The sequence below is a fragment of the Canis lupus genome, chromosome 12 (genome assembly GCF_003254725.2).
Source record: "Canis lupus dingo isolate Sandy chromosome 12, ASM325472v2, whole genome shotgun sequence".
In the NCBI taxonomy this organism is placed as follows: Eukaryota; Metazoa; Chordata; class Mammalia; order Carnivora; family Canidae; genus Canis; species Canis lupus.
Genome location: NC_064254.1, coordinates 10,878,322 through 10,902,314, shown reverse-complemented (window position 1 = coordinate 10,902,314; position 23,993 = coordinate 10,878,322). Strand labels below are relative to the sequence as shown.

Below are 23,993 nucleotides of genomic sequence, written 5' to 3'. Positions count from 1 at the left end.
AAGTGCACAGGCCTCCCTGGATGCCATTCTCTGAAAAGAAGATGGTGAGTAGGGAAGAAGGATGTGAGCCCCCCTAGAGGTCCCTCACAGTAGAGAATCCAGGATTTTCTGTGTGTCTCTCATGAATAAGTAAAATCTTAAAAAAAAAAAATGTTATCACCAGTCCTTATTCAAACCAAGACATCCCAGGAATGATAAGGCCACAGTTCCCTGTCAGTTCTAAATAAAAGACTGTCGGTGGAGGCCCACGTTGGCAACCCTGTCAGGACCCCTCGCGCTCCTTTGAGAGCTTCCTCTGTCTCATTGTTTCATAAACTATCGCTTCATTTCCCAGTCTTCCGGCCTCTCTGGACTTAGCCTATCGTAAAACGCCCCCCTGCGGCCTCAGTTTACCCACCCACAGCCACCCATTCAGATGCCAGGGAAAGGAAGGACAAACTTTAATTGCTGCCGAGAACAGAGACCTCCCTTTGCCTTTGATGACAGTGGGCACGGCACAGCTGTCTTAGCCCTTGCTTCCCCGGGAGCAAGCCGCCGTTCTCCCCGGGACCCAGGGTTGCGGGGGGGTCGGGGTGTAGCTGGTGGGGGGCCTTCTGACTGGCAGAGGCCTAGGTACGCCACAAGACCAGGTTGGCAGGAGGCACGTCGAAGCACTTGCGGGTGTGGTCAGTGTCCCTCCGGTACAGGTAGCCGCAGGTGGGCTTCTGCAAGGTGTAGAAGGGGTTCAGGGAGTTGGAGTACTGGGAGGTGTAGAAGCCGAACCTGAGCTTCTCCAGGCTCTGTCCCCTCGGGTCTACCACCACGGGCACATAGGCTGCCGCCAGGGTCTGCTCGCGGTCCTGTTTCCACGACCGGGACAGGGGAGGCCGTGGAGACTTCTCCTTTTTGCTTGACAGTGTCTTGGGCTCCCGGCTGGGTCCTGAGGGTTTCTTTGAGTCCTGGGGGGTGGGGAGAAGGAGAGAGCTGAGGCATCAGACTCTGGGGCTTGCACTGCTAAGGCCAAGGGTGGGAGTGAGGGGGCAGGTGCCACTGGTCAGAAGCTTCCAGAGCCACCCCCAAGACAGCTCTGGTGGCCAGACACCTCCAGGAGCGGGGTGACCCTCAGGGCCCCCTGACCCACCCCCTCCAGTGCAGACCTCAGCCTGCTTCTCAGAGGCTGGGAGCCAGGCTCGTCCTCAACCCCTCACCCCTCTCCCCTCTGCCCCGTGTCCAGCTGTCTGTCAGTGTCCTCCACGGGGCTCCCAACTGGCCCTGGCTCCCGCCAGGCCTCCATCCTGTCTCCTGCAGGGCCTCTCCAGCCTGGGCCTCTGCACACCAATGGCCAGACCACATAGCTCTTCTCCTCAAAGCGTCTTTGGCTCTCTGCTGCCTAGAACAGAAATCTCTAGGACCCCTGGCCTGGAAGGCAAGAGCTTTAGGGACAGGGCTCCCGTCACCCTGTGCACTTGCTAGATGGCCTGCCTATCACCCCTGGTGGCACCTTGTCCTTCCAGGCCTCAGGGCCTTTGCTCAGGCGGTTCCCCCAGCCCAGCAAGCCCTCCCCTACTGCTCCCCTCATCCATCAGGGAGAGTCTCTTTCCCCTTTCAGCCTTAAGCTCCTTAAGGGCAGTGCATTCTCACCCTTACCCTTGACATAATGGCCTCCAAAGTCCTGTTCCTTGTTTTACTCCAGAACAAGGCATTTAGTGAGCACTCAATAAATGTTGGTCCAATTGAACTGGAATCTACTAAGGGGCAGTTCCCCTTCCAACCAGCCAGTCCATTCCATTTTAGAACACCTCTCATTGTTACAGAGTGACAATGCCAGCTCTTCACAATCACCGCTCTCGGTTGTTTAGGCACAGAGGTCTACTCCCCGAAGACACCCCAGTGCCCCACTGGCCACATTTAGTGACATTTATTTACTTCTCTGTTGCCACTCTCAAGACTGCCCCATGATCGAATTGTTTGGTTCACCCTTGAGCCCCCCCACACCATCTCCCAGGTATCAGATGCCCATCTTACTGGGATTCTTCACAGACATGACGGTACAACCCAAAGGATGAGATGCCTGGGTGTCGGGCTGGCCCTCTCCTGCTCCTCCAGGCTACTGCTGTGAGGGGAACCCATTCCCACTCTGCCCAGCCTCATGGCCCTCCAACCCTGCCCCTGCCCCGGCAGGGAAACGGGAGGGAACCCTACCTACAGAGTTGCTGCAAGTTGAACCCCTGCCATCTTACAGAGGAAATCCCTGGCACTCAAGAGATAATGCACACTCCTTTGCATTTGATTTCAAACTACTTGCCCAACTCAAACCTGCCCAGGGCTTTCCTCCCAAGCAGGCTCTGATTCCTACCCAGGAACGCGTGTGTTGTCTGCTGTGCCTTTCAAAATTCTTCCTATCCTTCCAAGCCAGCAACCCTCTGGACATCTCCTCCAGGAAGCCTCCGGTACTGCAGCCCCTGCCCCGTCTCACCCTCCTCTCTGCCTTCAGGCCCTCCTTTCTGGCTGTGCGGTCCTTTGCCAGGCAGGGACAAGGGCAAGTGAGCATTGTAAGGAGAAGCCAGGGCCCCCTGAAAGCTACTTTACATCTTGCTGCCCTGGGCTCTGTGCTTGCCTCACCCCAACCCCAAATCCTGGTCCTTCCAGGCTCACACCAATGTTCCAATGGCCTGTCAACTGCTCCCCATGTTCAGGACCTCACCCTGTTCACCTCTGTGTCCCTGGGGCTGACCCCCATGCCGGCCCACAGCCCAGCTGGAGACAGGGGCGAACAAGTGTTCAGCAGCCTTCCCAGACTCTCTGGGGCTCAGTGGTGCTGGGGGTGGGGTGCAGTTTACACACCGAGGGGTAACATCAGAAATGAGCTCTGACAGCGTTATCAGCAGGGGTTCTTCACCACCTGCTGCGAGCACATCAAACTCTTTACAGAGATTATCTCCTCTAATCCTCACATTACCCTTTAAGGAAGATAGTATTACTAGTCCTAGTTATAGTTGAGAAAACTGTAGTAAGGGGTTAGTCACACGTTTAGGGCCAGGTGGCCGGTAAAGAACCAGGCTGGGACTGAACCCAGGGCTGGCTGACCCTAAGGCCCACATCCTCTCCCCCATGATGCAGACCACGGCCACTGCACTGGGAGTGGGACTGGGGCTGCCAATTCATCCAATTCATCTCTGCCCTCGTTTCCTCGTGGCGGTGGGCAGCAGGGCAGCAGCTGAAGGGAAAGGCAGCCAGGCCTCCCAGTTTGGCAGGGACACTGAATGCTGGATTTTGGCATGACCATCTCTTGGCAGAGCTGGGGATATGACATTATTTGCTTCGTTCAGTCATTCATTCATTCAAAACTATTCCTCTTACATGCCAGGCCCTGGGCGTGCAAGTAAGACTAATATAAATAGAAATAGGAAGCCCTGTAGAGCAGGGCTTCCTGCCCCCAGCACCACGGATGCTGTGTGCTGATAATTCTTTGTTGTGGGGCAGTTCTGGACATTGCAGGACGTTTGGTATATTAAGTAGGTTTCTGAGAATGTGGGGCTCTGGTCCTTTTGATACTACAGAAGGGCCCAGCCCATGGCTGTGGAGGTGAGGACCCGCAGGGCCTCCTCCCTTCAGCCTTGGCCATTTGGACTCTGCTTCTCAGGCTCTGAGGCTGGTGTCCGGGACCCTCCTGTCTTGGGTCCACCTGTCAGCTATGCCTCAGTGGCTGCTACTGCAACATCTGGGGTCCTGGGGAGGGGGGCACCCAGTGCCTCCAGCACATTCAGGGATGAGGCCCTCATAGAAACTGGGGCAAAGGGACAGTCCCGGGAGGAGGAATAAGATACCTGGGAGGAGGAAGGGGAGGAGGAAGAGGAAGCCCAGGCAATCCAGTCTTGCCCTGCCCTTTCTGAGGGCCCAGCTGGGCTCCAGGTGACTAACATCAGAGGGCTGAGAACACCCCATGCCAGCCCAGGGCCCAGCAGGGCCAGCTCTAGGGAGAGGGCGGGGCCTGAATGCATACTTTCCAAGTCTGGTTTCATTGAACCATCTCCTCCCCTCTCGGGTTCTCCTGTCAAGAGCACGGGAGGTGGGGGGGGCTGTGGAGGGTGCACGTGTGTGACTTTAGAGAAGTGGTTCACAACCTGGGGTGTTTTTCTCTCCAGGAAAACATTTGGCAATGCCAGGAGACACTTCTGATTGTCACAGTGGGGATGCTACTGGCATCCAGTGGGTAGAGGCCAGGGATGCCGCTAAATATCGTATGGTGGGACGCCTGGGTGGCTCAGCTATTTAGTGCCTGCCTTCGGCCCAGGGCATGATCCTGGAGACCCAGGATCGAGTCCCACATCAGGCTCCCTGCATGGAGCCTGCTTCTCCCTCTCCCTGTGTCTCTACCTCTTTCTCTCTGTGTCTGTCATGATAAATAAATAAAAATATTTAAAAATAGACAAATAGATAAGTAAATAAATAAATATCCATCTTATGGTGCCAGGACAGCCGTCCAGTAAGGAATTATCAGCACACAATGTCATCGGTGCCCAGGCTGAGGAGCCTGCTTTAGAGCTTTGAGGAACACCTCTAACTCCTACCTGCTTCCCGCAGTGTGCACTTAAGCCTCCCATTCCAGGGAGCGAGGAAGTCTAAAGGGCAGGTAAAGGGTCTAACCTGCCCCTTCCCTCCTTTCCAAATCCCACTACCCTATTTTCTTAAAAGATTTTATTTATTTACTCATGAGAGACACAGAGAGAGAGGCAGAGACACAGAGGGAGAAGCAGGCTTCCTGCAGAGAGCCTGAGGTGGGACTCAATCCCAGGACCCCAGGATCATACCCTGAGCCAAAGGCAGACGCTCAGCCACTGAGCCACCCAGGTACCCTCCCACTACCCTATTTTTATCTGCATTTCCAGCAGAGCCAAAAGAAGAGACCTCTCCCTTTATGAGCCCTGCCCCGCAGCCAGACCCTCCCAAGGCATTTTAGGTACACAAATCTATGCATCTGTCCCTTCTACCAAGATCTACAATGGGGAAGAGGGTGACTCAAGAGTGAAGCTTTCTAAGTAGAGCCAGAAGACCTCATATAGGGTTTTTGTGCAGGTCTGGGAAGACACTGCCCTCTCACAAATACCTCCGGCCCACAGGTACATCCTCTAGCCTACCCAGAGCCTGACATTCCACCATTAGCACCTCACTCTTGGGGAGAAGGCCTTGTGCCCTCTTGAAATGCAAATGGCACTGGGTGAGGCAGCGGATGAGGCCTCCCAGGGCACCTGGCCCTGTGGAATGTGCCTGGGCTTTGGAGTGTGAAGGTCTGAGCTCAGGGCCTCACTGGCCTTACAGGTCAGGCAGCCTTGGGCAAAGCTCAGAACCTCCTTGAGCTTTGGTTGCCATGTTGGCAAGATGAGGATAATGAGGCTGTCTCCTTCACCAGCATGCCATGGGGGGGCAGTGAGTGTGGGAACTGTGCGAGCAAAATGCAAATAGTAATTATCATCAGCCTCATCCAGCAGTTACCCCTGTAGGTTTCAAACACGCTCAGCAGAACCTTGGTGAGAGCCGGTTGGCCGGCAGTGGGCAGAGGGGCTGGGAAGGGAGCAGATGAGGAGGCCAAGCGAGGGCCTTAGCTTCCTCGTTTGTGAGGCCGTGTAGCATTGTGGCGTGGAGTTCAAATTCAAGCTCTGCCACTCGCACTAGGTGGCCGATCTTTCAAGAATTTAAAATATTCTGTATCTCAGTTTTCCCACCTCTAAAGTGGGCACAACTACAGTATCTACCTCATAGGGTCACCATGAGGATTTAATGAGATATACTAGATAAAGAGCCTAGATCCCTTGAGCATTCAGTAAACTTTAGCTATCATTGCTACTTGTCACCAAGTTTGCCTAGAAGGGGAAATGCGCACTGACCATCCAGGAAGTGTCTGGGGAAGTGAAGGGGCAGAGGAACACCAGGGGGTAGAGATGGTGGCCGCCTTCCTGCCCCCTCCCCTGGGGAGACAGCAGGGGCTCCACTGTAGGGGAATAAGAGTTGGGTTGAGGTGGGCTGGCAACCAAGTTTTTTATAAGAGGCCCTCAGCTCCCAGCCACACAGGCTTGGGCCTTCATACACTTTCCTGCCCATCAGGCTTCATATGGCCTTGGGCTGCCCTGATGCAACCCTGTGATGTCATCCCACCTGGGACATCCTTGACCAGGGCCTCTCTTGTCGGTGAGATGGAGTTTCTGGTGGTCAGGGGCTCCGGGGTCTCCCAGGGACTCTTGGGAAGTACTGGGAGTGCTGGGGTGGGGAGAATTTGCGTGGCAGGGGCATTGTGATGCCTCTTTGACAGCACAATTCTGTCTTCCTAAGGAGACACAGAGGCAGGGCTGGGGGCTAAAATCGCAAGGCCTGGAAGGATCTTTTAACCTTGACATTTTCCCTGACCCCTGCGATGCCCTCTTTTCGCAATCTCTCAGGACCTGTGACTTGTGGGTAGTAGAGTGAGTAGAGAGAGGAGGAAGTGATCCCAGTTACTCAGGTAACTTCAGAAGTCCTAATGTTCCCCCAGCGCCCCAACATGTCATAAGAAATTACCAGCAGGGAGGAAATGTCCCCAGTCAACTCTCCATTCTCCTTCTGTCTCCCTCTCTCTCTCTCTGCCTTCCACATTGCAGAAATGATGGAGGGAGGGAGGAAGGGACGGCTAGATGCATGGACAGACAGAGGAGTGGGAAAGTGGATGGGCAGGAGGATAAGTTTGTAGGTAGATAGACTGTGGATGCCCAGACGCCCCTGATTTGAGACCTGCTCACCTTTTTAGCCTCATCTCTTGCTATGTTTCCCCTCACTCTATGCAGTAGCTAATTTCTTAAACACACCCTGCTCTTTCCACTCCAAGCCTCTACCTATGCTGTTCTGTGGACAGGAGGCTGGGCAGGGTGCCTGGGGGTGAATGGATAGATAGATGGCCAGTAAATGGCTAACATGCTGGGTGGTTGTGCTGTAGAGACAGGATAGCAGGCCCAAGAGTCAGGCTCCTCGAGCTTGAAATTGGCTCTACCATTTTACTAGTTGTATGACCTCCGGCAAGTAGTTGACTTCTCTGTAGATAGTATTTGACAGTCTGTTCATCTGTAAAATGGGTAGACTACAGGTCTCTACCTGCTAGGGATGGGCAGAGGACTCAGGATGGGGCCTGGCACAGAGTAAGCACTTGGTAAGTATTAGCTATTATTATGTGTGAGCAGGTAACTGGATTGATGGGTAGGTGGCTGAATGGGCCATCCCATCCCCATCTTCAAGAACCAGACCCATGCCCAACACCAGACTTGATAGGCACCTTCTAGGAATGGGTCAGAAATCCCACATATGGGAGGGACCTGGGTTTCAAAGGGGACGAAGGGATAGGACCCGGGGAAGGAGATAGAACAAGCCAGTGACTTCCTGCCCTCTGCCACAATGGCTTGGGCTGGGCAAGGGCTTGTTTCCTTCCTGGCACTGTGTCAGCACTGACTGTGGGTTACGGGGTGGACTTTGGGGCCCTGTGGCAGATTGGAGTTGGGGTGTTGATGACTTGTGCACTGCTCAGATCTCACACCCTGATGGTAATGACCCCTAATTTCTGAGAGGGTGGGAGGGCCCAGGAGGGGAGGCTCCTGGCGGGGTGTGTGTGTGTGTGTGTGTGTGTGTGTGTGGCAATCAGGGCTTCCCTTCCCAGAGCTTCTGATCAGGGATTTCTAAGGCTCTGAGGTGATGCTATCTTGCTTGAGAGGGAAGGAAGTGGGGACACGGTATTGTGGCAGATGTGGCCAGCATTGCCAGCTCCGAGGAAAGTGGCCTGGCTCCAGCCCGGGGCCTAAAGCTATCAGGAAGGAGCCCAGGGGACCGGCAGGGGTTTGGTGAGCAGATCACCACAACTTAGCCCTCTCCACACTTTGTCTCAGCCAAAGAGGGAGGTGCTGGGCTGGTTGCCTGGTAATCAGAGACAAGTCCCACCACCTTTCTGGGCCTCAGCTTCTATATGTGCACCATGAGGATGTTGGGTCTCTCCATCTTGAACATTTGAAGGAAGGTGAGTTGAATTTCATCCTGAGGACTTCACGTAGGAACCCCTCCCCCATGACTGACCATAGGCCTGGACCCTGGCAGGAGCATCTCCAGCCCGGGCTATGCCACCCTCTTCGTGGGGACCTCAAGACAGGACATGGCTGGGGAGACCTCCTTTAGCAAAGCCTGGCCAGTCAAACCAGATCTGTCTTATTTCATTTGTAAATCATGGGATGGTTTAAGATCGTGGCCTCTGGGAGCACCTGGGTGGCTCAGTAGGTTAAGCATCTGACTCTTGGTTTCGGCTCAGGTCATGGTCTCAGGGTTGTGAGAAAGAGCCCTGCCTGCATCGAGCTCCACACTGGGCCCCACACTCAGAGGGGAGTCTGCTTCATTCCCTCTGTCCCTCCTCTCTCCCTCTCTTTCTCAAATCAATCAGTCAATCAATCTTAAAAAAAAAAAAAAAAGATCATGACCTCTGGACCCCCTCTGCCTAGGTTCAAATCCCAGCACTGCCACTTCTCAGCTACATGACTTGCCTAAATCACTTAACCTGTCTCTGCCTCAATTCCTAATCTGATAACAGAATCCACCTGGAAGGCTTGTTGTGCACACACCACCCACCTCACCACCATGAGCTTAGAGCAGTGCCTGCTGCAAGGTAGGTGCGAGGAGTTATTATTTCTAAACCCCAGACTGATACCGACTTAGTCTTGCCTCCTGGAAGACCACCTTTCTCTGACTTCTTTGCCACACTCCAAGCATCATCTCATTTTATTCATCATCAAAGTTCCTGGAGGGTAAGGACTGACCTGTACTCCTCAGTGGGCTGAACTGGAGCACAGGAAACTCACCAGGTACCCATACACACCTTGCCACACACAGCCACCCCTCCTGCCTCTCTGCTGCCAAAGTGCCCTGCTACCGCCCTGCTCTATGTAGGCCTGGTGATTTGGACAGTCTTTCCACCTCTCCTCACCTGCAGTGCGGTTTGGGCAAATTACTTGGCCTCTCTGATCCTATTTGTTTTTCCTTTGCCGGACTTCAAGTACAGAGGGCTGAGTTATTCATACACCTTGTGCATGGTGCATTACCACCCCTGGTCTACAAAGGACTCCTCTCTTGCACTAATTTTCCCCCTTCATCTCCAGTCTCCAACCACATTCCCCACCCACCCCCGCCAGAGGCAACCATTCTAATGTACTTAATGAGCATCTTCTTGTTCATATATTCTTACAAAATATATGTATTCTTGTTTTGCATGCAGGCAGTTTTCATTTACATAAGTGGCATGCTGTGTTTTAGACCTCATTCTGTTTACTTTGATGGCTCCCTACTGATTTCTAAGATCCATCTGTGTTGCTGTTACCAGCATCTGGTTCCTCGCTTCTGATCGCGATGTAGTCGATGCAGTGCATCCACCACATTTTATGTCTCTGCTCCTCCCAGACCCCCCTACCCTGGGGGCCTCCAACTCCCCATCCCCACAGACAACACTGCACTGATATCACCTCCTTGGCCCTCTATGATTTCTCTGGGGGCATATTCCTAAGAGCAGAATTGATTTGTCACAGACTAGGAGTAAACATCACTTAAAGTCTTTTCTCCACCCATATGAGGAGTATATTGTCCCGTCCCTTGTGGCGCTGATGATGGCAGTGGGTTATACATGCAATCCACTCGGCCCCACTCCTGACACAGAAGAGATGCTCAGTGGCTGTTCCTTCCAGATCTCAGGGAGAGGTGGAGGTAAGCCAGACCCAGGTTGGCTCACAGAGAAAGGCACCCAGGGCTCAAAGTCCCAGCTCAAGGGCTGTTCTGCAGAGCCCGTGAGAAGTATGTGGGGCTGTGCTGATTCCTGGAGGGTATGGACTAATCCAGAACGTTTGAAGCTCCCACAGCCTGCACACAGGTCCTGGTGTCCCAGGCAATGCTTACTACAACCCAGCTGTCACTCTCTCCTGGGAGCCAGAGTCACCTCCTCACACAGAAGGTGCCAGACAGCCTTATTTGTTGTTCAGCTCCTGCTCTGCCAGCCAATGAGCATTTTACTCAGACATGAAACCACACCCGAGTGAGTACTGAATCCCACCCTCCCATTGTACAGATGGAGAAACTGAGGCTCAGGATAGCTCCATGGTCTCACAGGAGGTTAGTGGTGGAAGTGGCTCTAGAATATGCATCTCCAGGTTCTCCCTTCTAGTACTCTTTAAAAGAAAATGCAAAAAATAAAAATAAAAATAAAATGCATCCCATGTTAAATTGTGTTCTTTCTTATCTATGGACTTTTCAGTTAAAACAAATGACCTACCAGCAGAGCACATTACTAAAAAGTGAACAAAACAAAACAAAACAAAACGAAAAACAGGGCAGCCCAGGTGGCTCAGCGGTTTAGCGCCGCCTTCCGCCCAGGGCGTGATCCTGGAGACCTGGGATCGAGTCCCACGTCGGGCTCCCTGCATGGAGCCTGCTTCTCCCTCTGCCTGTGTCTCTGCCTCTCTCTCTCTCTCTCTCTCTGTCTCTCATGAACAAATAAATAAAATCTTAAAAAAAACAACAACAAAACAAAAAACCCCACATGTAGTCCTGGCATTCCAGCTGAATCTTCTCCATGGTTCTGTTCCTTTCCAATCCCTGGCCATTTACAAATACAGTTTATATATCTGTAGTCACAATCTACATGGAGTTTTGTTTTTTGCTTTTTGTACTTAGCAACCTTTTATTTATTTTTTTAAGTGCGCATGTGCACACACACGTGATTTCAAATTTCAGGACGTGTTTTACGATGGAATGTTTTTGCCTGGGCTTCAAGGCGATCTTGCAGACGTCCGCCCCACCCCGTGTCCTGGGCCCCAGTGGAACTTTCCTTCTTGAGGTTCTTTTGTTGAATTGTCACTGCCCTCTTCCAGCCTGTCAGGGCTACTGTTCTCTTTGCTGTTCCCCGGGTAGCCCCTCTGCACCCAAAGTCGGGCTGGGAACAGGGGCAGGAGCATGCAGCCTCTAGGTACCTACCATGAGTCAGCCTCTCAGATGCCTTGACCCACTATCTTGTTGAATCTCATAATAACCTCACATAATAGCCCCTGTTTTTCAGATGAACAAACTGACACACTCAGGTGGTAGCTCGGCCACGGCCACACCCTTGCTAAACAGCAGAGTCAGGATTCAAACCTATTTCCCAGCAAGGATCCTTCCCACTCTGGCATGGTCCTCTGGGCAGAGCCCATGGTTAGTTACCAAGGGAAATGTGTCTCTCCCCAGCACCCCGCAACATACCACTCCCCCCACCCAGGGCTGTGCTTGATCTCCACACTCTTGGGCACCAGGTAATGACTTTCTCTGAGCCCGCTCTCAGGATGTGGGAGTCTCCCTCTGCCTCCCGCGAGCTGGACTTCTTCTTAGCCTGACCTCATCTCCTGGCACCCACCTGGCCAGAGGAATGCAGAAGTCAGGGGACGGAGCCCACCCCCCCACCAGAGGCCAAAGGAAAGTTTCAGGGGCTGTTCTGGCAAAAGGTGTCTCCAGCCTGGAACAAGAGGCTGGACCAGATGATCCATAGCTCAGTAGCAAGTGGGAATTGGGAGTGCTGACCTTTGTCCCTGCAGGGTCACCCAGGTGGGGGTGAAGGGGAACCTCAGGACCTCTCAGGCCTGCACTTCTCCTACTGGGAGTGCACTCTCTCAGCCAGGAGTGCTTGGCTTCATTGGATGTAGGGAAAGCCATAAATCTGACAAAGTCCTAGCCGAGTCTCTGGGAAGACTATAGTGTCTGGGCCCCAATTTCACCCCACAGTCCAGAAGCGGCCAGTAAAGTCGGCTCTTGTTACTAAGTAATTGCTGAACCAAGATTTAATTACAGGATTGGGCTTTGGCTGTTTCTAGGAGAGCCTGTTATTGGGCTGTTTCTTTTACCAGGGGAGCAGGTTGAGGTGTTGCTGGGAGCTGGACTGGTGGAGAGGGAGTGCCCCCTGTTGAACCCAGGCTTTCCAGAGACTGCCCCCCACGCAGCCCCTGCCAATGGGCTACTGAAATCCGGGTGAAGTGGGGGGATGGGCAGAAAGAACCTTGACATCCAGACTCTGCAGCCCGATGGCCTTCTGCTGTTCACGATCACACGGATTCCCTCTCCTCCCCAATCCCAGCCAAAACACCCCCAGAAAGCAAGGGAGTCAACAGGGCAGAGAAATGAACAAACTGCTTCAGAGGGGGGGTGGCCTGCGGGCACCAGGCCCTGTGCTGGCACTTCACACCCATGATCTTACTGCATCTTCCTGACAACACTATGAGGGCCACTCTTGCTCCCCCACTGCAGACGAGGAAACAGGCTCAGAGCATTTTTTAGTAGATGTGCTGCCGAAGCGAGCACATCAGAGCATTTTTTACTTCCCCTGTGTGCAAACTGTCCATCAACACCTTCCTTCCTCCCTAAGAAATGTCCCACAGAAAAGCTTGGCTCTGTTGCTACCACCAGCAGACTAGTCCTGCCCTCCATGGCCCCCTACAACTGCTTGTATTAATTAACTAACTAACCAATTAACAGATCAATCGAGCAGCTTGACTTAGCCCCTCAGCCTACATTTCTTCCCATTGTCCTTCATCCGCTACTAGATGAACATCTTCAAAATACAGCTGTTGGAGGGCATGGCTGGCTCTGTCAGCGGAGCGTGCCACGCGTGATCTCAGGGTGGTAAGTTCGAGCCCCACGTTGGGTGTAGAGATTACTTAAAAAAGCAAATACACAAAACCCCCCAGCTGTTACCAGTCACCAGTGCCTCCTCCTGGTAACCACTGATTCTAGGCCACAGATCCTCAAACCTTCACAAGCTCCTGAGTCACCTGGGGACCTTGTTAAAACACAGATCCTTTGTTGGGCACCTTAATCCATCAGCTCACTGCATCTCATGACAACCTTAAATTAATAGCCTGTTTGACAGACAAACAAACTGAGGCCCAGAGAGGTTGCTCAATGTCAGGGAGAGGGTTTCTACAGTTCTAGTAGGTTCTATAGTTCTAGTAAGATCTCAGGTGATACAGATGCTTCTGGGTTACAGACCATACTTCTAGACTCTCCTGCCTACTTATTTCTTTTTAATTTTTCTTTATTTCTTTTTTATTTTTTTATTTTATTTTTTTAAATTTTTCTTTATTTTTTAAAAATATTTTATTTATTTGAGAGAGAGACAGAGCGTGAGCAAGGGGAGGGAGGGATAGAGGGAGAGGGAGAAGCAGACTCCCTGCTGGGCAGGGATCGGGACATGGGGCTTGATCCCAGGACCCTGGGATTGTAGACCCAGAGCTGAAGGCAGCTGCTTAACTGACTGAGCCAGCCAGCCAGATGCCCCTATTTATTTTTCTTTATTTTTAATTGAAGTGTGGCTGACACACTTTTTCTTTAATTTTAAACATCAAATATATTTACATGGTTGGAAAATGAAAAAAGCGGGATACCTGGGTGGCTCAGCTGTTGAGTGCCTGCCTTTCTTTGGCCCAGGGTGTGATCCTGGAGTCCCAGGAGCAAGTCCCACATCGGGCTCCCTGCATGGAGTCTGCTTCTCTGTGTGTGTGTGTGTGTGTGTGTGTGTGTGTGTGTGTCTTTCATGAATAAATAAATAAAATCTTAAAGAAAAAAAAAGCATTTTAGGCTCAAAATTCTCCCACTTCTTTTTTTTTTTTTTATTTTATGATAGTCACACACAGAGAGAGAGAGAGAGAGAGAGAGGGCAGAGACATAGGCAGAGGGAGAAGCAGGCTCCATGCACTGGAAGCTGGGATTCGATCCCGGGTCTCCAGGATCGCACCCTGGGCCAAAGGCAGGCGCCAAACCGCTGAGCCACCCAGGGATCCCTCTCCCGCCCACTTCTATCCCATTTGCCCAGTTCCCTCCATCTCCACTCCCAGTAACCACTTCTATCAGTTTCTTATGCATCTCTCCAAAGTTCTTCTGTGCCAATACAAACAGGCAAATAAGAACCTACTTATCCTGCCCCAATAGTAGCAAACTACACACACCGTTTTGTCAACAGTTTATCAGTTTATCTTGGAGATAACTGGACACAGTCAGTTGACTCATTCTTCTTTTGAGTTGCATTATTATTCCATTGTGTGGATGTGCTGTAATTTATTTAAACAGTCATCTCCCGATGGACAATTTAGGCTGTTTCCAATCTTACCCACTGGTGTTTTTAAGCCCAGGATACCCTGGCCAACCTTGTCGTGACTTCCTTCTCACCCCGCAGTTCCCAGCTTCCACCATGCTGAGCCTCCTGCGTGCCCTCCCCAGATGCTCCAGCTTACCCTGACTGCTGCCCCTCTGAACCTCTGTCCCCCTTGTCTTCTCCTCCCCATTACTTCCCCTAATCATGTGTGTGTGTGTGTGTGTGTGTGTGTGTCTCCAAATAGATGAAAGCAACTTGAACTTTGATGCCATGTCTTTGATTTCTCTGGATCCTTTGCAGCCCACAGCTGGCACAGAACAGTTCTCCAGAATACTAAGTGTGTAGTGGATGTTGCATATAAATGGAGCTCCTCCTCAGTGGCTCTGCTTGGGGGTGGTCCAGAGTAGAAGAGCCCAGGAGCTACCCTAAATGGGAGCACTTCAAGCCTCCAAGGTCTCCAGGAAGGAAGCCTCTGTCTCATGCCTGAGTGTCTAGAGCCCTTGGGCAGGTTATGATGATGTCCAGGGCATGATGGGGCATCTGGGTTTCCCTTGTGCCTTCCCTGTGTGGACGGTAGGAGGAACCATGATGCAGAAGTAGGAGGTTGGAGGGATGGATGGTATGGGTATGTGCATATGCTAGAACAGCTCCTTCCCTTCTCTATTAACATCCTTGTCATCTTTCATGGGCCAGCTCAAGTCTCAATTCTCCCAAGAAGCCTTCCTGGACTTCTCCAGCCCATGTTGACTTCCCCGCCTCTGAATTCCTGCTATGTGTAATGAGTGACACCAATGACTATTCTGAACTTAGTCATCGTGGCCTGCCATCTTGAATCATTAAATCCATCTCCCTAATGAGACCTCAAGATCCTCCATGGTAGAAATAAAACTTCTGTAATTCGCTTATATTCCCATGTACCCCCAAACCCTCAACCCAGAACCAGGCAATTGGGAGAGCCTCCACAACTACTCCTTGAATGAATGGCAATAGGTTCCAAGAGTGCCATGGTAGTGGGTGGGGTAAGACATGGTTGACCACAGGCATGTCTCCAACCAAGAACATCTGGGGAACACAAGTGTTTCTAAAGATGCTCCTGTCCCCACCCCACGCCTAGCCCATCGGTTCCTCAGTCTCTTCCCTCCTGCTGAGAAAATAATGACCTCATAGCCACAAGCCCTAAAAGCCCAACTCATCCTGTCCCTTAACCTGGAGCAAGTAAAGGGGACTTTTAAAAAATGTCACTGTCATGAAAAACAAAAGTAGGCAATGGTACTAAATATGTAAAGGCACATGACAAGCAAATGCAATGTGTGAATCTTGGCTGGAGTGTGGATTGGACAAAAAAAATAAATGAAAATTACATTTGGGAGATAATTGGGAAATTTTTCATACTTCATTGTGGTAACTGTATTGTGGTCATTTAGAAGAATATCCTTATTATTAGCAATGGATATTGAAGTATTGGTATGCATGGGGAGATGGGCCAGGATATCTACAAGTTTCCATCTTCAGCAAGATGAACATGGAAAAATAAAAAGGCACGTGTAGGTGTGTGCATGTAGAGAGAGAGGGCACCTGAGCAAATGTGGTGATGTGTTGACCATCCAGGAGAAAGGTGTACAGGTGGTCATTTTACTAGTCTTTCAAATGTTTCAGAATGAAAAGTTGAAGGGGAATCAACTGCCTTTAGTACAAAGAGCTGGACAACTGCAACTGTCTGGGTTGGGGTGGGAGGCTCAGAGGAAGCACTCTGTCGCCTGTGACTGGCACCCCCACGCAGCCATCCACTCTTGCCTCCAGGAAGCATGGAAATCCAACGCCTTGGCCTGGCTAGTCCCCTACTCTCAGCACCTAGCACGGGGCCACCCAGTCATCAACCCCCAGGACCCTCCCTAGGAGGAACCAGCCCACCTCAGCTAGGATTGTTCTCCGAGCACTTTTTTTTGTTTTTTTTTGTTTTTTTCTCCGAGCACTTTTGAGGGCCACAGCTCCTCTCCCTGGGAAGGGAACTGGATCCAGGTGCACCCGGCTCACCTTGGGTTTCTAAAAATTATATTCACTTGACTTCTCAAAAAGAAAAGGGAATTTGATGTACAAAAAATGCCAAGATTTAGTCATCGCATCGTACGGTTCTCTTTGGAGCTCTCTCACCGCGGCTGTTTTCCACCTTTGCCATCCGGTGGGGATACTCCTTTATTGCTTTTCCTCCTTTTTCTTTTTCTTTTTTTTTTTTTTTCCAGTGGGCACTTCCTTATCACCCACGGAAGGCTCGCGGCCCACAGTTTTGGGGGCGCGGAGAACCCTGCGGCGTCCCCAGCCTGGTCCCGAGCGCGCATATCGACCCGGCCTCGAACCTCCTCGCAAGTCGGGAACCGGCCGCGTCCTCCCCGGCCCCGGGAGAAGCGGGGCGGGGCGGGGCGGGGCGGGCAGGAGGCCCCGAGGGCCCGGGGGAGGCCGGGGCTCGACTTCCAGGCGGGGCGTGGGGGGCGGGCGAGGTCCCCAGCCCACCGGCCGTGCCAACAATGGCCTGTTGTAGAAGGAGGCGGGCAGGAATGCGGCCGGGGGGGGGGGGGGGGGGGGTGCGGCGGGGCGGGGCGGGGCCGGCCTCGGCCGCAGCCTCTTACCTGCCCAGGTAGCTCGCATTTCCCGGCGAGCGGCGGCGCCCGCAGCACCTGTCGCCGGGGCGCGCGGCGGGGAGCCGGCCGGGCCGGGGCGGCATGGCCCGCTAGAGGCCCGGGGAGCCGGTGCGGAGCTGGGGCCGGGCCCGGGCCGGGCCGGCGGCGGGGGGCTCCTTCCCGGGGCGCCGCGCGGCCGGCGGCAGCATGAAGAAGAGCCAGACGGTGCAGGGCACCTTTAGCAAACTCTTCGGCAGGAAGCACGCCAACCCCGCGGGCACCTCCCTCTACGCCACCAACCCCCCCTGGATCTTCACCCGGGAGGCCCCGGAGGAGGGGAGCCGCGAGCTGGGTGAGCGCGGGCGGCCGCGGCGGCCTCGGGGAGGCGGGAGGCGGGAGGCGCGAGGCGGGAGGCGCGGCCCCGAGCGGCGGGGCAGGAACACGTCGCAACCTGCCGCCCCGCCGCCGAGGCGCCGCCGGGAGGGGAGCCCCGGGCTCGGCACTCTCCCTCCTCCGTGCAGATGAGGTCCGACTCCTCGTGGTCCGCAGGGCTTCCCGGGCTGGGCGACGCGCCCCCCTCCGCCGGCTGCACCGCGGGTCCGTAGTGTCTCCTGCCCCCAGTCGAGGACTAGGGGCTGTCCCTGCAGCCCTCACCCTGTCTGCCCCGCTCCCTTCCTCTCCTGGCCCAGATCATAGGCACAGAGAGGGGGCTGCGATCTGGGCGCTGGCACGCTTGGCTCTGCACCGGGAGGCCCGGGAAAAGCCAACGGAAGCCACTGCTGGCCAGACAGCAGTCGGTGCAAGACATGGAGTGGCTCACTGGGGTCACAGGCTCATGCCAGCTCAGCGTGGGGCCTGGGTTGTCAATAGGCCGAGACGCAGGAGCCCAAGATGGGACAAGGAAGTCCCTCCTGACCCGTAGCCGCCCTTGGACCCTTGAGGCAGGCTGGTATGCCTCTGCAGGCATCCGGGATCACGGTGCCAGCCCAGCCCTGGGTCCTGGCTCTGGGTCACCTGATCACTGCATCTTTTTGCGATTTGTACCCTCTATAACTGAGGGAAACCGGCTGGATGGGGACAGCAATTCACTTAATTCGCCCATCACTGTTTTAGCTCACCTACCTTCGTGGTCACCCCATCATCTTCACTGACCTCTATGGCCACTGTACCATGACCCACAAGAGGGTGGTATATAGCTCAGCCCCTGCTGTTGGATTCAGTTCAGCACCTGGGTTGTCATAGATGGGACACAAGTCACCTGGACAGGAGCAGGACAAGCAAGATATCACCTCTCCCTGGCCCAAGGATCTCAGGCCAGTGGGGGAACAGAGCTAACCATATGCCATTTGGACCGTTCTGAGCCTTTGCTATAAAAAATGAAGTGCAGGGATCCCTGGGTGGCGCAGCGGTTTAGCGCCTGCCTTTGGCCCAGGGCGCGACCCTGGAGACCCGGGATTGAGTCCCACGTCGGGCTCCGGTCATTGGAGCCTGCTTCTCCCTCTGCCTGTGTCTCTGCCTCTCTCTCTCACTGTGTGCCTATCATAAATAAATAATAATAAAAAAAATTAAAAAAAAAACGAAGTGCATAAGGAGCAGAGAAGAGAGATGACTTGTGATTGGAACTAGCATTTGAGGGCAGCCCGGTGGCTCAGCAATTTAGCGTCGCCTTCAGCCCAGCACCTGGTCCTTGGAGACCCGGGATCAAGTCCCACATGGGGAGCTCCCTGCATGGAACCTGCTTCTCCCCCTGCCTGTGTCTCTGCCTCTCTCTCTCTCTCTCTCTGTCTCTCATGAATAAATAGAATCTTTCAAAAAAAAAAAAAAAAAAAAGGAACTAGCGTTCGAGCTGAGATGGAAGGGCATCCAGCATTTTGCAGAGCAAACAGCAGGAACAAAGGCGAGGAGGGGCAGAGCAGTTTGGAGGCACAGTTTAGGAACTTACTAGTACATGTGTGTTGCCAAGTCTGACTCTGAAGCTCCAACACCTCTCCCCGCCCATGTAGCAAATGCTTGCTGACCCCTTGTTAGGTGCAAGATACCGTTCCAAAGTCCTTATGTTGTTGACTTGTTGAACCCTCATCTATCAATCCTTTTGTTTGTTTTGTGTTTTTTTTAAAAGATTTTATTTATTTATTCATGAGAGACAGAGAGAGAGAGAGAGAGGCAGAGACGCAGGCAGAGGGAGAAGCAGGCTCCATGCAGGGAGCCCGGGAGCCCGGAGCCCGGGAGCCCGATGCAGGACTCCATCCTGGGACTCCAGGATCACGCCCTAGGCTGAAGGGGGCGCTAACCCGCTGAGCCACCCAGGGATCCCCTAGCAATCCCGTTGTAGTTGATGATGCAGGTACTATAATTCCTGTTGGTCAGATGGGAAGACTGAGGCAGAGGGAGGGTAAGTAACATGCCCAAGATCACACAGCTTTATATGGCCAAGCCAGGATTTTCTTAAGAATACAATTCATTGATTATTGGTAGACTCCGTGAGTTGTGCAGCCATACAATTCGGTATGAGAACACTTCCAGTACCCCCAAAATTTCCTTCTTGAGGCAGAGCTGATATTTGAACCCCGCAGCCAGGCTCCAGAGACCACACTCTTAGCCAGCTTGCTGCATTAACTTACTGGGAGGCGATTCAAGGGTGAATTTGACTTGAGGGACACCTGCTTGAGAACGTGTTTCCTGCCACCCCTCTCCCAACACACGCGCACGCGCACACACACACATACACACACACACACACACACACACACACACATTCCTTTCCTGAGGGGAGACCTTAAAAATGCCAGAGACCCTTCTCTATATTTTTGCCTGCACTAATCAGGCTGCTGGTGGGGATCAGTCCCTCTGGTGAGAGAAGTGAAAGCATCGTGTCCTGTCACCTCTGGCCAGCTGCAGCCTTCACCAGCTGGGGCAGGGCTGGAGCCCCAGGGCCAGTTCCTCCCATTCCCAGGGCAGGGTTGGGCCTCCAGCTGACTCAGCCTGGTTGCACCCTGCACATAGGGGGTGGAAAACAACGTGCACCCAGTAGGATGGCTCCCAGTGTTTCCGGGGTGTTTCCCAGGGGTGCCAGTGGGTGTAGCCCAGGTCTTCTTCCCTGTTGAACAGGGCGTGTGCTTGGAGTGGGGACAGGAGGGGCCAATGTTGGAGATTCTGCGATGGGATGGAGGTACCAGACCTGCCTCTGTCTATAGAGTAAAGGCTAGCCACTGCCTGGGCCTCAGTTTTTTTCTTCTGTGAAATGGGGATAGCGTCTAGACTGTCTACAGAATGGCTGCCTGAGGTTCGTACATGGCAGGGGTTTGAAGACTCTTAAAAAGAAAAGCCCTAAGAGCAGGAATTGGCAAATTATAGCCGTGGCTCAAATCTGGCCCATGGCCTATTATCATAAATAAAGTTTTATTAAAACAACCAGTCATGCCCGGCATTTACATATGGTCTGTGGCTGCTTTCATGCTACGGTGGCATTGCTGAGTAGCCACAACAGAGACCGTATGGCTCACAAAGCCAAAAATATTTACTAGGTGGGCCTTTACAGGAAGAAAAAAAAAAGGGATGACTACTGTATGATTTATTATGTCCAAGCCATTTTGACTCTGAGCACTTCCTGCCCTTGTCATCAATTCCTAACGCTGCTATAGACCAGAGGAAACTGGGACCATCCTAAGGTCTCAGAGGGGTTGAGATTAGTATTCCATAGGGTCCTGGAGTCTGTAACATTCTCTGAGGTGCTGGTGGTATTTGGCCCTAGAGAACAGGCAGTGGAACAGAGGGGAAAATTGATGTGGAGGTGTGTATGGGAATTAAGGAGTAACTGTGGCTACAACCATGTAAAAGTCTGTTTGCATAAGGGTAGGCTGGTGCAGTGGGTAAAATGCAAACAGTCAGGTGACGGTGGTGACGAGTATGTTTTTCTTTAAACAATTTCCTTGACAAGTATTCTAATAACTATTAGGAGAGCTTCACTTAATGCAAATGCAATTTTAATTAAGTCTCCAGCCTCCCCCCAGCCCACAGAGAGATGTTAAAAGGCCCCTCGATTGTTTGCTAAGTGCTTGAGACCGCAGAGATGTGAATCTTTGCAAATTCCTTGATGAGGGTTGGGCTGCAGCTGCCAGAAACAGGGCTATCTCTCTTTCTGGACTCCTTGGATTAATTACCCGACCTTCTCTATCCCCTGCCACTCCACCCTACCCCAGCAGTGGGTTGTCCTATATCTCTTGCCTTGTTCCTCCAAATGTAAGTTGCTTTTGTCATAACCACATAGGACACTTGTTAAAAATGTAGATTCCTGGGGTCTCACTCAGGCACACAATGTCAGAATCACTGGGCGAGGGCCTAGGGTCTGGAGTTTTCACCAGCTCTCGGGTGATTCTTTTGTACAGGGAGACTTGAGATTTGTGGGGTTTCCTTCCCTGGATGTGGTATGGCTATTCTCTTTCCTCCTGGAACTTCTGCAGATCTAAATAAATGTGCAGGGACTGCAGCCAGCCCCTGATCAGGAGAACCCTGATGCTCCCTAGGGCTGGCTGCTGGTTCTGGCATCCCTGCTCCTGGGGTCCCCTGGCCTTGTGTCTCTGGCCAGATGAAAAGGTAGGAAGCCGTGAATCCCTGGAGCTGGGCACATATTTCCTGCCTGGGTCAGGCTGGCACCGGCCTCCCGAAAGCTGACCTGTGTACCTTGCGGGGGTGTGAAGGAGACTGTTGTTTACTCCTGTCCCCTGGAGGCGTGCTGCAGTTTGCTGGCAGGTCAGTGCGCACATGCACACCCATTATGTAAGCTCCTCTCGTCCCTGTGGCTCAACCCCGGAAAGCCAGGCTCTCCCTTGACCACAGCAGACCGGCTACCGGGTGCCCCTTCCCTCCCAGCCAATAAATGAGTGACAATAACAATAAGATCATCGTTATTATTATCAGTTATTTACTGAACCAGGCACCATGCTAGAAACTACATGTGTTTTCTCAATTGAGGAAACAGATTCAAAAGGCTCAGATAGGTGAAAAGACACAGTCATTTCGGCCCAGGGGCAGCTCAAATATTGATGTGCATCCAGCCGCCTGGGGCCTTGTCAAGATCAGATACTGATGCAGTAGGTTCGGGATGGGGGACTTGCATTTCCAGCCAGTCCCCAGGTGAAGTCCTTGGGCAGGTCTGCAGAGCACTCTCTGAGTAAGGTGTCCTAACTAGGAGGCGGGGGTGGGGTCTGAAGAGAGGCCCTCTCCAGGCCCCGCCCCCAGGCCTCTCCCCTCCCCCCCAACCTGTGGCTTCCTGCTCCAGCCCAGCCCAACCTTCAGCGTCCCCTCTGCCCTTGGACAAAGGCCTCTCTCTGGTGCCTGGGTCAGGCCTGCTGGGGCTTGCTGGGACAGACTGGCCTTTTCAGGTTCCTGTCATGTGGACCTGTTAATTAGCAAGGAAGGGCCTCATTAACGTCATTTGCGGGTTACATTTGTGGGGCCCATCTGCTGCTTCCCTGAAAGGCTGGGGCTCCTTAGTGACCAAGGATTGGATGCTCCACCTCAGTGGGGTAAAGATAGGGGGTCTTTTTGAGGGGTTCTGGGTTATTCTGCGTCAAGGCATCAAACTCGCTCAGCTACAGACCCCTCCTAAGCCTCTGGGATTAGACCTGGGGCCAGTGCTTGGGGCCATTTGGGGGCTTCTGGCAATTTGGGGCCTTACACCCCCACTCCAGCCCTCCTCTTGTCCCTGCCAGCTCCTTTCTCTCCACTGATTTTGGGAGGCTTCCTGCAACATAGGAGTAATGATCCCGGTTTGACAGGTGGGGCAACCAAGCCCCAAACAAGCCCCACCAAATGCTCAGAAATCCTCAGGCAACACATGAGGGAGTCTCGGTGTGACCCCAGATCTGATTCTTAGGTGTATTTGTTTCTTCTAGGAGGCACCCCATTTTGAGTCTCTGGAAAACCAGGAGATGGAGAGGAGAGATGCCAGGTCTCTGCATTATTTCCCTGCATGCTGGCTGTGACCAGAGGGTTCTAGAGTCAGGCTGCCTTGACTTGAATCCTGGCTCCTTTCACTCACCAGCTGAGCTGGGGAACCTCAGGCAGGAGACCTAACTTCTCTGAACCTTGGCTTCTTCATCTGCAAAATGGGAATAATAAGCTTGCCTCCCCCAGGGTTTGTGAATGGGAATGTAGAGATCACTTAGAATCCTGCCAAGCTCATAAGACATGCTTAATAGATGTTAGACGTTTGCATTTTTTTTTCATTTGCATTTTTATTATTAGTTTTCTCTCTCGTTTGCACCTGCCTAGGATTTGGGAAAAGAGCTAAACGAAGGTCCCAAGCCTCAGCCTCCATGGAGATCTGTGGCTGCTTTGAGGCTGGGCTAGGAAGAGCATTTTTCCAGGCTTTCGACTCTGATCTCTGGGAGAAAAGAAATGCCAAAGACCCAGTGAGATGCTGCTCCCTTTGGCAAGAAGGAGAGAAAGAGTGGGCTGGAAGGGAGGCAGCAGCTGTGCCCAGCCCTCAGCTTCCCCAAAGCAGGCCACCGCACCCCCCTGCACTTACACACACACACACACACGCACACACACACCAAGAGAACCAGTCTGGGGAGAGGCAGCGAGCCATGTGCCATATGTAAAGCACTGCATCATGTCCCGGAGCCCAGCACTACAACTCAGGCACCCTGTTTGGGTCCTGGCACCACAGCTGCTCTGCGACCTTGAAAGCCAGCCCCACCCACTCTGGGCCTCTGTCTTCCCATCTGCAAAGAGCAGCCCCAAATGTCCAGATTCAGAGTTCTCCCCGACAGCAGACCAAAGGGCCCGCCCACTTCCCCGTGGCTCTCACCCACGGCTATAGCTACTTACTCTTAATTTACTGTGATTCAAGCTCAGAGCCAAACCCTTGCTGGGCAAGCTAAGGTGGAGCAGAGGGACACAAGGATGAGAATGGTGGTGATGATGATAAGCAGCCCACTCAATCATTGAGCAGAAATTACCTGCTAGGCACTGTGCTTACCTGCTGTACACCGTATCTCTCACTTAGCCCCCCACCCCCCAGCCCACCCAGTGGGGATGATCGTTCACAGTTACAAAGATGAGGAGCAACCTCCGAGAGACCTAGTGACATGCCCAAGGCCCTACAGTTAATGAAGGGATGGGGCAGGGGCTTGAACCACATTCAGCTGGGCCCTGCCCCATCCTACCTCCCCTCCCAGCTGAGGAGCTGGGAGCTGTGGCCTCCTGGCTGTCTCCTTGCCTTGCTTTGACCTCCT

General features: G+C 53.0%; 2 protein-coding genes and 1 long non-coding RNA gene across 5 annotated transcripts in view; 2 read left to right on the top strand and 1 right to left on the bottom strand.

Annotated features, from left to right (window-relative positions):
* Positions 1-425: 425 nt before the first annotated feature.
* Positions 426-6,288, bottom strand: GUCA1ANB (GUCA1A neighbor). 2 transcript variants are annotated; one of them, XM_035697700.2, is made up of 2 exons: positions 6,133-6,288; positions 426-938 (listed from the first exon to the last, which is right to left on the bottom strand). In XM_035697700.2, the coding sequence occupies exons 1-2, from the start codon at positions 6,139-6,141 to the stop codon at positions 609-611; spliced, it is 339 nt and encodes a 112-aa protein (XP_035553593.1). In that variant the 5' UTR covers positions 6,142-6,288; the 3' UTR covers positions 426-608. The 2 variants fall into 2 exon arrangements, with proteins under 2 accessions (XP_035553593.1, XP_035553592.1); XM_035697699.2 differs by lacking the exon at positions 6,133-6,288 and adding an exon at positions 1,627-1,782.
* On the top strand, positions 5,923-15,419 carry LOC112641586 (uncharacterized). Of its 2 annotated transcripts, XR_004804196.2 has the most exons (4): positions 5,923-8,008; positions 8,570-8,644; positions 12,591-12,669; positions 14,831-15,419. It is a non-coding gene; the product is annotated as an uncharacterized LOC112641586 (long non-coding RNA). The 2 variants fall into 2 exon arrangements; XR_007401441.1 differs by having other exon boundaries at positions 5,923-8,644.
* Positions 15,420-16,834: 1,415 nt separating this feature from the next.
* Positions 16,835-23,993, top strand: part of C12H6orf132 (chromosome 12 C6orf132 homolog) — a 33,075-nt gene continuing 25,916 nt past the window's right edge. The window contains exon 1 of the mRNA XM_025418776.3: positions 16,835-17,104. Within this exon, the coding sequence (XP_025274561.3) occupies positions 16,960-17,104 (145 nt within the window). The 5' untranslated portion in view covers positions 16,835-16,959. The remainder of the gene's footprint in view (positions 17,105-23,993) is intronic.